Source organism: Plectrocnemia conspersa, unplaced genomic scaffold (genome assembly GCF_051122295.1).
Source record: "Plectrocnemia conspersa isolate PC_06_02 unplaced genomic scaffold, ASM5112229v1 ptg000013l, whole genome shotgun sequence".
NCBI lineage: Eukaryota > Metazoa > Arthropoda > Insecta > Trichoptera > Polycentropodidae > Plectrocnemia > Plectrocnemia conspersa.
Window position 1 is genome coordinate 21,933,687 of NW_028277177.1, and position 15,581 is coordinate 21,949,267.

The 15,581-nt window shown below is 29.7% G+C and overlaps 2 protein-coding genes across 3 annotated transcripts in view; both read right to left on the reverse strand.

Moving 5' to 3' along the window:
• The window catches only part of LOC148227595 (putative ATP-dependent RNA helicase DHX35), a 56,797-nt gene that overhangs the window by 3,233 nt on the left and 37,983 nt on the right, over window positions 1-15,581 (reverse strand). Inside the window, exon 1 of one of the 2 annotated variants that reach the window (XM_088201594.1) lies at window positions 12,487-12,651. The exons of the other annotated variant lie outside the window; for it this stretch is intronic. The gene's annotated coding sequence lies outside the window, so the exon portion shown is untranslated. Of the gene's footprint in view, window positions 1-12,486; window positions 12,652-15,581 lie in introns of those variants that run through there. 2 annotated transcript variants of the gene reach the window in all.
• Window positions 5,177-12,560, reverse strand: Cpes (Ceramide phosphoethanolamine synthase). Its single transcript, XM_088201595.1, has 2 exons — window positions 12,420-12,560; window positions 5,177-6,670 (listed from the first exon to the last, which is right to left on the reverse strand). The coding sequence occupies exon 2, from the start codon at window positions 6,529-6,531 to the stop codon at window positions 5,308-5,310; it is 1,224 nt and encodes a 407-aa protein (XP_088057721.1). The 5' UTR covers window positions 6,532-6,670; window positions 12,420-12,560; the 3' UTR covers window positions 5,177-5,307.

A 15,581-nucleotide genomic window follows, 5' to 3' on the forward strand; every position in this document is an offset into this window, starting at 1 on the left:
TATTTTCAGAACCTCGTAGAATCTCTGAGAGAAATCAAAATCACTTCAAAACATTATAAATCAAGCAAATGACAATGGTTCTGCGTTCAACATCGGCAGAACACCTAATATTGTACAATAGGTAACCAAGCTTTATAAAACCAGCAATAATCATCGATTACTACAGCATATAAACAATACATCGAATAGCAGTGTTGAACGAATCATTTGTAATTATCGGACGGTCGCTCAAATAATGGGCCACATTTAACAAATTTTCAATAAAAAGGTATGGTTAGACGCTAATGCAATTGGCTCTCAATCCGCCTCGTTTCCTATTCGTCCATGCTTCCTCAACAGTATAAAACATGTGGCACTCGGTTACATCCTCAATTATTGGAAAGCACACAAGGAACAACAATTACTGGAAGACAATCAACGACGACTACAATACTTATTCTCAAACACGAATCGTTCATTAACAACTACAGTGGAGACTCTCGGACTCTCAAAACTTACTTACCAATTTGATCTATATTTCGCTGTATTCAGTCAATTATATATTTATACAATAAACTGTTATCAGATTTTTTTGTGCAGAAGTGTCTACAGAAGTCACACTACTCGACACTAGTCCCGAAAATAGAACGTACTTGAAGAAACTCTCCAGTAAACAGAGTTTTGCATGATTTAAATTGATCAATCAAAAGTATATCTTGTTAAGTAGTTAGTAGATGAAAAAAATAGCTTTTAGTCTAAAGGATTTTTATTTCATGTAACTTATTATAAATTTATTGAGAAATAAGTTAACAATTCATAAATATTAAAAGCATAGTTCCCACCTCAAAAAATGTTTTAAATTACCAGCACGATAGACGTGTAGTCAGTGATTATTGCCTGAAAGACTTGGGTTCGAATCTCATATGAACCTTCCTCTCATACCGTCAATATCGATTGACATGCCTTTTAACTTTAAAACATTGCAATTACCGGTAAGACTTGTTTTCGCTATACCCATGAAAATAATCTGAAGTTTCTGTGGTAAATTTGGAATCACCTTATTTTTATCATGGTTAACAGCGCCGACGGTAGAAGTAGACTTTTGGTCGCCACAGAGAAGATATCTGTTTTCCGTACTATTGATTAAATTACAAATAGCATATATATTTAGCATCATGATAGATCAATGTCATCATCACAGATTAGGTTTTCAGAGATTTTCCTAATCTCACAGATGAATAATTAAAATCAAACTTAAGTCGTACGTATTAGGTTTTAAAAAATATCTAATAATAAGCTACTTCAACTGATAGAGAATATGTATAAAAAAAATGCAAACTTAAATCTGACAGCTCAAAATTAAGCAAAGTAGCAGAATGCTTCAAAGAAATCAATGATAATTTTGCAGAAAGTTATATCAATTTCATAAGGAAAAAATAGGCACTGAAAAACATTCACATTATGGTGGATGTCCGAGTAGGAATTAACAAATCAAAGGGCCAGAATAGATAACGTATCACACATAATATTTTTTTGGTAAGCATTTTAACAACGCCGCCACAACGAAAATGTTTTAACACTCACAATACTGTTCATTCAACAAAAATAAACAGATGAATAATTTAAAGGAACACATTAAAGAAAATCGTATAGGAAAATGCGAAGATCAAGATAAAGAAGAACAGCAGAAAATAGAACATACTCTTTAAATATAATTTTATGAATCTGTTTAAATATAAATTTATATTAGTTGTTCTAGGGCCGTAAAAGTCGTAAAAATTCATTAAGTAAAAAAAAGCCACGTCTACCTAATTCATCTTTATTGACTTATTATAATGATATATGTAAAAAGTAGGTACAAAAAATAAATTTAATAAAAAAATATACATAATATATGTTAAGTAAAATAAAATATTTATATTATATTAAATAAAGCGAAACATTAAAGAAAATAAAAATAACAAATTTAATAATTAAAATTGCAATAGAAAATGCTTGTTTCATTGCGATGCTAAATAATTTCGGGTCACATATGTAATACAATCTCACTGAACACGGCTCCTATGTCGACCATGAGGCTACAATATTTGTATTGACACGAGAGCCATGTTCAACACACTAAATTATCTTACTCCGACTCCCCCTAAAATACCACAACTTCAAGACTCTGACTCCACAGCCTTGGTTTCATTTAATACATATTTTATCAATACTGATTTTATATTGCATTGAAATTGTGTAAAAATTCTTTATTTACTCTTTAAAATATTCTCAGTTGAGGTAATATTTTTGAGAATTTCAAGTAACAGCACATACTCGATGGGTTTTGAATTTTTTTAAATCATAACACACAATTGTCACTAAAAAATATATATTTTCAAGAGTTACATATTCATCATCTAATTTTATTTAATTTAAAAAAAAAGTATTTTTAGGCTTTGAGATACAAATTTTAAAGTATAATAAACAAATCACTCGTCAATGAAAAAAGTATTGGAATGAAATATCTGTTAAAACAATCATTATTAGGAATGAAACATGAAATAAATATATATTTTGATAAATAAAACTTCAAACAATAAAATAGGCCATTATATGATACAATAGATAACGTAAAATTTGATTCAGAATATGAAAAAATTCAACAAATTTCATATCTCATATATAAACAAGATTTTGCTATTATAAATTCATATACATTAGAATTATATAGAATATATATATAAAAAATTAAACATAGTTCATATGCAACATTAGTCGATAACAATTACGACAAATTTTTCTATGGCATCGTGCTATTACAAAAAATCAACAATCGCCGACAGTCGATGCGGTACTGACGCGAAGAAGGATCACAGAGAAGCACTGATATTACATGCGAGAACAAAGAAGGAGTACACACATTAGACTATAATATCTATTTGCTATATTTATAAAAATATTCCATATTTATATTTTAAATAAAGGACTATTTTAAATATTTGTACAATATACTTCGAAAAGTATTTGCTTCAACATTATGTCACTTAGAAAACCCGCAGTCTTTTTCATTATTTAATTTAACTACATCACACTCTTCCTAATCAAATACAATCGATACGTCGTTAATTTATAATTATGTATGTATATATTAATTTATAATAAATTAAAGTAAAATATCAACTCTTTGTGGAATCACTAAAGAGACAATGAAAGGTAAATTGATTTTTTACATAAAAACACTGCTAATCATATTCTCTTTTTATTGCTATTTTGTTATACATACTTGTGGTTTGTCTGCTTTAAGATTTAATTTTATAAATTATTATCAAATAGCAGTCAAGCAGCAGATATGACAAGATAGCACACTGAAGGGACTATGTTTTACTAGCACAACTATAATACAATATAATAATAAAAATTACAATAATATTTTTGAAAAAAAATAGATTGTCACTTAGTTCAAATAGTGTGCTTCAATTTCTTAAATTAGCAACAGTTTATCAAAATAATGCTTAATTAAAAATCAAATAAAGCAATACATATTATTTGGAGAATATGAGTTTTCAAGTCAAGTTCAGTCGATTTATAAAGTGCAAAATTAAATAAAAATTAAGAGTATCAGATTTTTTCTTAAAAAATCATAAAAACATAAAGCATTGATCACTTGCATTTTTAATTATCATATAAGAAACATAATTTAATATAAGATCATTATCAATTTTCAGTTCAAGACATTAACAAATATTACGAAAATTATGTACGGAAGATGTTCTTTAGGTAAAATTCACGCCCTCAAATATACCTTACTCCAAACAGTAAAAGGCAAACACAGAGTTTGTACAATTTTAAGTGCATAACAATCAAGTGCGCATAATATTCTATTGAAAATTTACACATTTACATCGTACATCCACATAAATATATAAGAGCTTTTATTTGATAGGAAGCAGAGGTATACCACAATAGGACATTTCAACGATCCTCAACTCTAGTATTTTATAATAAGTGTGCAAATGAGTTTTATTATATTTTTTAATATACTAGGCTATCAAATCAAAAAACATATTAAAATTCATAAGTACACCTACTATTTAATACTAGGCTTTTATATTTACTATTCTTAAACACGCTTAATAATAAAACATACAATTAAATTTAATAAATATTAATTATGTCAATGATAATACGACTTTTAAAACATATCTCTTATGTAATAGCGTCTAGTGTATTTCAATATTTGTTCCTTTAAAGTATATTAAAAATTCATAAATAAATTCATCATTAAGATTCTTATAAAAAAAAACAACAACAAAAAATCTATCATAAACAAAACATTTCATTAGTCAATTACAGATGAGAATAGTTAGATATAGAGTAGCCAAACAATAAAATAAACCCTTTTTTAAATACATAATTTCCAAACATTAAAAGTAATAAATTAGGTGAACTGTTTTAACTTTTCCTTTTAGACCAATTTGTTGATAGTAAAAGTTAATTTTTAAAGGTAAAGTATTTTTTTACTCACACATTTCTTATAGAACTGAAATTGTGATGTATATTTATTTTAAAAATGTATATTAAAAATAAAAATGTATATTATGCCACTGGTTTTTATCCCCATTATTTTCTGTTTTGGTTTCTATATAATTCGAGTCGTTCATGTTATAATTATATATAATATATATATACATACATAGCTCAGAAGCTTATTTTTCAGATAAAGTACACAAATATATACTTACTCAAATGGGAAGTAGAGAAGAAATAAAAATAAAAAATAATTTGAAAATACGTTATATACTACGTACTGTCTTTGTGGCTTAATGGGAGAGTGTCTATATTTTGAGCAGGGTATGCAAAATTTAATTTATATCAGTCAAAGGGTGTAGAATTATATAGAGAAAACTAATGTACATTTATATAATATATAGATGATTGAATGTTTTATAAAGCAATCATTGTTACATTCCATAGTACATATTATTTTAATACCCAAATGTGAATCAAACCTAGGAATTAATGTTTAGCTACCATTTACACAACTACACTCAAACAATGAATCATAATAAATCAGATACATAAAATAATGATACACAGTATATAAAATCATTTCATAATAAGAACAATATATAAAACCACATTATATAAAATCATTTCGTAATAAAAACAATCATTAACTTACTAAGAATCCCGAAATTATTCGCATTCCAAATACATATACCTAATTGAGTTACTCAGTTCTTTAATTCATAATTCTTATAAAATACAATTAGACCTCGGGATCCTTATGTAAATAACTTTTCAGCGTTACACACTAAAATAAATACAGTTTAAAATACGCCTAGCCTATAATTGTGCTCCGCTGTTATAGGATAACGTCTTAAAAACATAATTTTGTACTTTAATAACGTGCATTTCGGTGAAACACACAGATGCAACGAGTAGAGCGTATCCTGCGAACTGCACAAACCGCAGAAACTCCCACAACTTATCGCAGAATATAGCGAACAAGATGAAGTGCATCAGATTGTGAACGTTGACGATCTTCCACAGCCAAGAGACGGCGAAGAAGAGTCCGGATCGGAACACAAACGATTGTCTTTGCTTCTGAGCAGAGTTGACGCTTATATCGTCTTTTTCTAAAGTCGCTTGATATATGTCTATGTATCGATTCCAAGCAAACGACGACAGCGCTAACTGTCCGGAGAACATCAATATCTTACGTACCATCTTCTCCGTCGACACTTTAGGTTTGTATATGAAACCGACATCACCGTTAGATTCGCTCGTTTCTTTAACACTCTGATTCTCATTGTATTGAGGTAATAACGTATGCACTTTCACATATCCTCTTCTAGGTGGGTTGTTTTTCAGGTAAAACAACACTCCGATTATTAAACATATACAACCCAAAAGATCGCATATTCCGTCTATATAATAACCAGACGTTCCCACTTCAGATCTTTCTCCATGTATATGCTTTCTAGCTCGAGCCACATGCCCGTCCACGTCGTCCAAGAAAGTTCTTATTTGGAATATCAAAACACCAACTCTCCGATAAGCTAAATTATCCATCGATATCAATTTACCGGCGATCATCGCTAAAAATACATGAGAGTACGATATCATATTAGGTGTTATGTATAACATGTCTTCGGATATTCCAATTGCATCGTCAAGGATGGAGACGAGCGGTGCGAATAAGTAGTGGTTAGTATGATCCAACATCAAAGCTTTAACCGTCGGATAACATAATGGGTTTATATTGCATGAAATCCACGTCACCGACTCGTATTCCACTTGCGATTCTCGTATCGATCGTTTGTGCGTCAGATTGACGCTTTTGTATTGCTCTGATGTATACTCCTTTCTGGTGGCATTGAGCAAAAACAGTGTAGAATTGCTCTCTTGGTAGTAGGGCTGCGGTTGAGACGGAAGCACATCATTGCTGCCAATCGGGTAGTTTTGGATTCTCAGATACATGCTGACGTCCATGAAGACGAAGTAAAACAACAGCAGGAAGAACAGCGCGAGCAGGATTTTGCTCACGTGAGACGACGGCCCAATCATTTCTCGGTAGAGTGACGAATGAGTCTAAATATTAACATGTTCCTTTCGGAGATATCGTTAGAGTTATCGTTATCGATAACTCTATACTCCTCATGTTTTTGCGCATTTTTTATACAGTGATGATTGGCGGCAACACTGTCTGAAAAAATAATTCGATTGCAATAAGAATATGTAAATCACTATTGAACTTTTCTTATAAGATAAAATACACAGTTCTTTTACAAAGCTTGTTAACCATATGCTTGTTGAACAAAAGAGATTGTAATTAGTAGAAGGACTACAAATTTCCTGTCATAAAAAAGTCTATAATAATTTTATTTGATATAAATAATATTATTAAAAACAACAAACTAATAAGAAAAAATCGATACAAACTATACAATATAATACAGGTATAAAAATATAATCATTACTACACACATACACATAGAGGTCAGTCACTCATGGGCTTCAAAAAAAATATAGGGTGAGTAAAATGAAAACCTTAAATTGGTGATAAAAATTCAAAATACTGTTCTATTGTCCTGTAAGAGAGGCCAGTAGGTGGCATTATGAATCTAGCATGCAACGCATACATCATACATAAGTAGCTTAAAAATGCTGCTGCCTTTTTACTAAAGTGAGGCAGCACTATTCAGTATGGTGATGTATGTCTAGCGAATGTACGAATGGATTTCTCGACAATGTATGCACACCGAGTAGTAAAATCATAGTCTTTTGCAGGAGATGAAGGCAGGGATGTCATTTCAGCTCTTTCCAGGGGAAGGCAAAAGTTGGCCTGTCAGTTTTCGTTTTTTTAATATTTCGATTTCATTAAGATTCGTAGTATTTCATATCAAATGCATTTTTCTGGCCGAATTTAAGTTAGAATCCACGTCAAAAACAATAAAATCGTGCATTACTATCTTTCATATTAAGACTTTTATTAACAATATTACTTTAATAAGTGAGAATTGAATGAAGCATATCTAAACCGAATTTTGACCAATAGGAGAGCGCAAAAACCAATTATCCCTTCTCAGAAATCAAAAATCCACGTCAAAAGCTATAAAATCGTGCTCTCGCCGCCGCAGTGGGAATTCTACATGACACGATTTTATTGCTTTTGACGTGAATTTTTGACTTCTGGGAAGTGAAAATTGTTTTTGCGCCCTCCTATTGACCAAAATTTGGTTTGAATATACTTTGACTAATACTCTCATATCAGAAGTCCATAGTAATATCGGTAAGGATAGCTATCATATTTTTAAAACAGTGTAATATCGAAATGCAGACAAGTTATAGTGCAATATGCAAAATATTACGTCTGTCTGTACTTCTTTTTCCGCCTATTTTCCCCTGAGAGTTGATTTGGTAAGCTTGTATTTTGAACTAATGAAAATTCTAAAACTATAATTAGTTTTAGTACTTTCGTTAGGTCGTTGGGTAAGTTGGGTTTAGTTAATTCGTGTAGGTTGTTTGGGTTTGAACAGCAAATGTATGTTTCGCAACTGTAAAATTGAGTTTCATAGACATTTTAGAGCAGTATATAATTTCAATATTACTAGTAGAAACATACATCTGCTGTTGAAAAGGTATTTGGACTTAACTAGATTTTAATTTTCTGAATAGATTCGAATGATTTTTTTAGATTTTTTTTGAGGGATAACCGGAGAATTTCTTGTTTAGAATCAGAGACATAATTTCAGATTTTTTTCAGGGGTTGTGGCAAAATTTGGCAAGCCAGTGGTTGTTTTTTTTTTAATACATTGATTTCATTTAAATTCATATTATTTCATTAAATTACATGTATTTTTCTGGGAAAATGCTCCTACCTGGCCAAATGACGTCCCTGAATGAAAGCATAATGAAGGAAAATTGCCAAGAACATTTTTGCATCGCTTTGAAGCAGCAAGTGATGGCTTACTAAGAATAATTGTTACCAAAGATGAAACCAAGATTTATGACCATCAGTATATAATAAAAAAATTAAGATTTTTCAGTATTTTACTTTTTATTTTAGATGTTTTGCTCATATAGCCACATGTCACACCGTTTATCGAAACAGATTAAACTGCGTCTCAGATAATAGTGACTTGCTGATGAAAATGTCACATAAATATAAGAAGTTTTGGTTTTGAGAAACCCCTTTTCTTCGGCAGAAGCCAGAGGTACCAACGGATTCAAGCCAATGGCACAAAAGTGAAGTTTTATTCTTTGAGGTAGGACCACGCACCACAAAGAGGGGCTACACCCACGGGAATTTGCCTTTTGCTAAATAAACTATAGTTAAAACCACGCAATGAGGAACGTTTCGTATAGATTGTCTAGCTTAATATTATGCTCATTTCAAAAATTGAAAAAAGTATTCAAATTTCATTCATCACTTTTAACTTATCTTTTAATCTAGCTGTTTGTTGACATTTAAACGGTAATAGTTAAAACCATCCGCAATTTCATCAAAATCACGTATCAAAAATTTTATTCGCATATCTTCAAACATTATACGTCATCTCTACTGATCCAACATTTGCTCGAAACACACATGCGAAAGTAGTTTGAAAACTTCGCGTCCTGCAATAATACTGGGATTTCCAATACCGGTATTACCAGTATTGACATTACTAATAGTTTTTATTAATTAGTAATAAATAAGAACGAAAAAATAATCTCCGTTCATTCAAAGTAAAAGTGAATGCTGTAATATATTGTTGAATGTTAACACATGTTTGCGAATTTACCGAAAAAAAATAATGTTTTAAAAGTCAGGACATTTTCTTTGAAGATATTAAAAAATATATATTGTCGTCTTCATCATTATTTTTAAATATAATTAAATAGCAGGTTGAATTTTAATTGAAGTTTCCGACATTTATAGCCGTTATTATCCACCTGACTATTTATTAGTATTTCAAGCAATAAAAATCGTTCAAACAATTTTCCTTGAATTCAGATACTTCTAAAAATACTTTATACGCTGATCGAGAGACCTGGGTTCGATTTCCGCATGGATCCACATGTTTTTTTCATTTATATTGTGCATAGAAGATTGGAATCAGTAGTTTTGATAAATTTGCTTATTAACGTGAAGAATAAATAATAAAAAACCGAGTTAGGTTATTTTTAATGATTTGTAACAAATTTGTAACAAATTTTGAAGCCACGCTAATTTCAGATTATATTTTTATGAATTATCTATATACGTGTAGGAAGCATAAACAGACCGTTTTTCTAAAAAAATGAGATAGGAAAAACACGTGTATAAAATTATCTATAATATTTTATTTTGGTGAAAAAAATTAGATTAATAACTTGGTATTCACATTTATGTTTTAAAGACCGCCATATTGGTTTTATCGTTAATTAATACCGTGGCCGTTGAAAAGCAATTAGACGGCAATTTTTATTATTTATCGACCATTAAATTTTTATTCACCATTAAGCTCGAAAATATTATTGTTGTGTTTTATAAATCCCTGGCGTATTTAATCATGTCCGATATTATTATTATTTTTATGGATTTGCATGAATTACGACTATATACGTGTATAATTTTATTTAAGTGAGCGACAAAATTAATATTAAAATACATTAGGAGTCGGCCATAACCCATTAAATTCAATATAACGGAGTCACAGCAAAAGGGGGCAAGTCACAATTTGCTAATTGTTCACGGAGGCGTGGCAAATCGCGCCATTGTAAATCGTATATTTGCATTTTATTTCCTGCAAATGATATTAAAGATCTTAATATGTGTTACATTGAATCTAAATTTACAAAAACTCAATTTAGAACTGTAAGCATTGTGGGTTACGTTGAAAAAATAACACTTTAATAATATATGTATGTTAAAGCTACTCACTAGCAAATATAGTCTGTTCACGTTCAAGAGTCAGCGCACATAATTAACAAATGAACAAAGGAGAACAACAAACCAATCAGAAAACAGGACAGAAAAAAACCATGAGCTCTAGAACAGGGATGGGGAAAATGTTTACAGCTGCATTTTACTTAGAATTTAACACTAGTTGCAGAGATTTTTAACCCTTTAGAGTCCTTTGCCCAACGCGTATTGGACATCTATTTTTTTACTGGCAACTTATGAATACTTTTCTCAATAAAATAAACAAGAAAACTAAATAAATAAAACGTATTTTAAACAATTCTTACAAATAATAAACTATTATAATTAAAAAAAAATATTATTAGTACATTTCTTGAATTAATATCAATTAAATGCCATTCGATTATAAAAATTAAATTTAAATAAGAATAAATAATTACAATTTAAAAAAAATATTTTATATTTTTTTAATTAATACAATACTATTTATATTATAAATATATAATTTAACTTCTAGAGTTAATTCTGGTAGAATAAAAATTATTTCATATAATACACATATTATATATAAAGAAATAATATAGAATAAATATTTGTTTTTTTATATTTCATGATCAATAAATTATTTAATTAAATATGTTAATTTAAAGCGGCTTGGACTTTAAGCAACACTTATTAAAAACAAAACTTTGGACTATAAAGGGTTAAGATTACTGTCTCAATATCAATGTATTACTTGATTAAAAAAATATGTTTGAAAAGCATGTTATTTCTCTCTGATGTATCCTCATCAAAAATGTATCCGGTTCTTTATTGAATAATGACATTGAAACTGGCAATTTTCATTTGCATACATTGCATTTGGCAATTAATGGGTTAAAAAATAGTGTACAGTTTATGTGTCGCTATCTCTGCAAAAAATTAGCTTCCCCTCGCAAAAAAAATCTTGAAAAGTTTTAATTGATGTATTTAATATGTAAATAAATAATTAAAAATAAAAATAATGGGGGGAACAATAGAAAACGTATGTATATAAATATTACTAAAATACTACAGATATGTATGCATAAAAGATTTTAATGTAATTTACTTAAACCATTTGAATGCTAAACCGCGATATATCGTTTTTCGTGATAACACCAAATAAGTGCTAACGGCGATTGTTGACGTCATATGCTCGAAAAAGTAAATTATTGTGGAAACTTCAAAGCATCATAGAAACCTAATAATGAGCATAAAGTGGCCAATAGATGACATTAGGAATCATGCATGTAATACGAAGGCATAGCAGTAGCATAAAATTACCGCCGCACTTAGGAACAACATTAATAATATATGTTTTTAGCGTATTTGAAAAACATTAAACCATGTTTTTTCCATACTATGTCGAGATTATTCTATTCATAAGTTATTGTTATGTTTTGCTAAAAATGCAATATTTTACTAATCAAGTTATATTTTAAGAACTCGAAAATATTAAAATGGCCAAGAAGGTTTAATAATAAATATATTTTCTTGATAAGAAAGTACAGAGCACATTACATTTTTGGTTAATTTACTTAAATCAAGAGCGTTATTTGAAAGGGATAGATAGGAGCATTTGCCCCCTCTTGAATTTGACCAGAGAAATGCATGTCGTTAAATACTATGAATATTAATGAAATAAAAATATTGAAAAAATATTAAATGACGTAGCTGATTATCCCTCAAAGAAAATCTAAAAAAAACAGTTTCTAATCTATCCCAAAAATATTTTTAAACTGTCATTTCAGTGTTCGAGTGATATACTATATCCATATACTATATAAACCTGTATATATGTATATACATACATAACCTTTTTAGGCTTTCATAGTTTTTTGTATATAGGCATAATAAATAAAGTATTGGTATTTGAATGCAATATACTTATTGCTCACATTATCATATAAATCATGAAAAATATTATTTTCCTCAATTAAAAAAAATATGGATAGTTTTGTTTATCAACAAGCATAAGGTCATATTTAAATTAGTAATAATTTGGCATTCCTAACTAACTACTTCTTTTATTATATCAACATACCCAGTGACTTAAGTCGGAATTTCCTTCCTTAAAGCTATTCTGATCAAAAATATTTTTAACACTTCACCTTCAAAACAAGACATGTTCACATTGCACAAAATAATTAATTTCACACGTATTTGATGTATTGTTTCACAAACACTATCGCACAGTTGTTCTTAAACTCTCCTATTATTCAAGTTTCACAACAGACACCATTGGCGCCCAAACGTTCGCTGCCGAACAGACGTCCGACTGACTGAGACCGCCTCTGTACAAGGATCGACCGCTAGCAGCGGTTGTCAAACTGTGCAACGCGAGCGACAGTGCATATTTCACAACTAAACGTGCATTACACTCATGCTCGACGGTGACAAATAAACGATAAGACTTGTAGTATTTGTGGATACAGCCATTGTTTTGTAGACACACAGAACCACTGTGCAATAGAATAATATAAACATGAATTAATTGAGCAATACAAAAGTAAGAAACTGTTTTTAATACAAAATTAACACGAACGCAATTTGCGCACATTATATAAGTACTAAGGAATAACAATATAATTTTATAATGTGATACAATGGTAGAAAAACTACGTAATAGTTCAAGTGGCAGACGACATAAACACAATTTGTATTGAGATGACGGTGTCATCCCATAATGAACTATTCATTAAAAACAGACTTAAATAGCTTGATATATTTTTTTGCATAAAGTGACATTATAGCACTCAATAATCGTTCTTTCTACTTATACTTTATCTCATGCGCTTATTCGGCCAACGAAAAAGCACAAAAACTCTTCCTCTCTCTAATTTTAATAATAAAAAAAAATGCAAAATATTTTTTTTAATAAATTAGGGCGCGCAGCGAATTTTTTTTCAGCCTTTACTCAACTTTCTTAATTGATAATTTAGATAACTCCATCTTTCCTTCCTAATTTTTAGTATATGACAATGTACCCAGCATGTCTAAAAGCTTTTTGTGAAATTGACGCACTGAGCGTGAGAAACAAATCCTCTTCATGTGCCGGTCATAAATTAAAAAGATTAGCTAAAAGTATCGGTCAGAGATGCTTTTACAAATGCATCACAATATCCATGCGAAAAGACAAGCACTGTTGTGTTATACATAGCGGTAGGTTGCCAGACTATATAACAGCCGTTCCAAACCTGTTTAAAATCCACGCAATTACACCCCCAAATCGTCGTAATTGATGGTGGCAGCAAAAAGCGAGCAAGCCCAAAATCTCCTCAGGCTGGCCATGTGTATAAAAACAGATATACGCCCAAATCGATAACTACCACTCGAGGCACCATCCCGACAACATCATAAAGAATTTCAACCGAGCTCTCCAGCTTAAACTCACACGAGAAGATTGCGAAAGCAGCCGCTTCCCTCTTCACGTCAACTATGGTCCAGATCAACGTCCGGATACTATTTTCTTTAAAAACATATATTATTCAAAGTTGCAAAATACAAAAACGTGTGTTTAAAAAAACTATTTTTTAACATACAAATACCACTTTAACGAGTTTGAGAATCTTTACAATATATATATGTTTATTTTAAACATAAAATATATTAAAAATAAATTATCCAAATATCATATGATGAAGAGCGACGCTTTGGTATCTAAGTTTCATATTTAAATTATACCACGAAGGTAAAAAATATTATTAAAAAAATTATACAGCAATTTTAAGCGAGTGTTTTTTTTTTAATTTTCTAAGTACATTCTAAAATGACATACTATATTTTATCTCGCTATATTGCGTTCAACGTTATTTGGTTCGTCAACCTTTGCTCATCTGGTATTTAGTTGTTAGTGGCTTTAATACTGAAATGGCGCAAATGCATTTCTAAAAACTTGTTTGGAGACTTTTCTATAACATTTAAATATAAATATTAGTATTTCTACAAAAAAAAATCACATTACTCCATTTCAAGTTTATGGCAATTAGTATTCAAATCCACGAAAAAAAATCTATAACTAGCTGAACTTGAACTGGATATGTTACAAATTAAAAGCAATTTTTATTATTTAGCATATGATATTGCATCTTATATCTACATTATATATGAGTTGCTTCACATGAGCGAAAATTAAATATTTAATCAACGATTAACTGCGTCGATAGTCTTCGTTCTACGATATACATAATACAATATTATTTAAAAACGGAATAGATAAAGGTGCAGTCTATCTAGTTTATTATCAGTATAACATTGTTTACGTTGAAATGCACTTCGTGTAAAATACAATTTCCGTTACAGTGTACAAATATGTACTGAAAGGAAGATTACAGCGGTGGTGATCGGGATCAATGCTTCAAAACAACGAAATTAAAATACACACTACAATCTATTGAATTAACCAGAATTAGATAATATCTACTGAGTTGGATTATTAATGTTGATTATACAGTATCAACTTTTTTAAATAGAACTAGTATGTGCAATATTTCGTAAACCTATTCGAATAAGACATTTGCGGGTTCAGAAGTCATTAGGATTGAATAGAACAATAAAGCAGTGGGAAAATCTTAAGAGACAATAGGAAATAGTGATTTTAATAGCTTCGAATTTTTTCAAGGTTCAACGATAGCCTTATCCTACATTACCATTAATAAGAATTATGACACAAATCAAGAATGTGTCTGTATTTATAATAATAATTCTGATCTTTTATACCATATGTAGGTAAATAATAAATACACTAAGATATGTATTACTAAAATATTAATTGCAAACAAAAATAATAGTTAACTGCTTCTACGAAAAGAAAACTTTCAAATTTATTTTGTCTGGTAACTATACTCTAAACACATTTAAATATCACTGGATTAGAGCGTTAACTGTTTTTTCTTTTAACCTTCTACTATATATTTTTATGGTAGATAGTTAATAGGTATTTTTTATAATGCTACTATTTTTGTATAATATATAGTGTTGAACAAATTGCCGATTAACTTTCATTGCATTAATCGTACCATAAACCATATACCATAGAATTTGTATAGCCTCGGTCATATTTAATATTACAGTGCATTCGAAGTAATGTTATGGCTCTTAGTTGTTGACTTACTGCGCAATTTTGAATAGCAATTTCATTAAAATGTATAGTTAGACTTAGATCAGCTTTGGAAAGAAATATTTCAATTGGGAATGATAATTACAT

Excerpts from the sequence above, each read along its gene's own strand:
- Cpes (XM_088201595.1), bottom strand. The coding sequence starts at position 6,531 with ATGATTGGGCCGTCGTCTCACGTGAGCAAAATCCTGCTCGCGCTGTTC.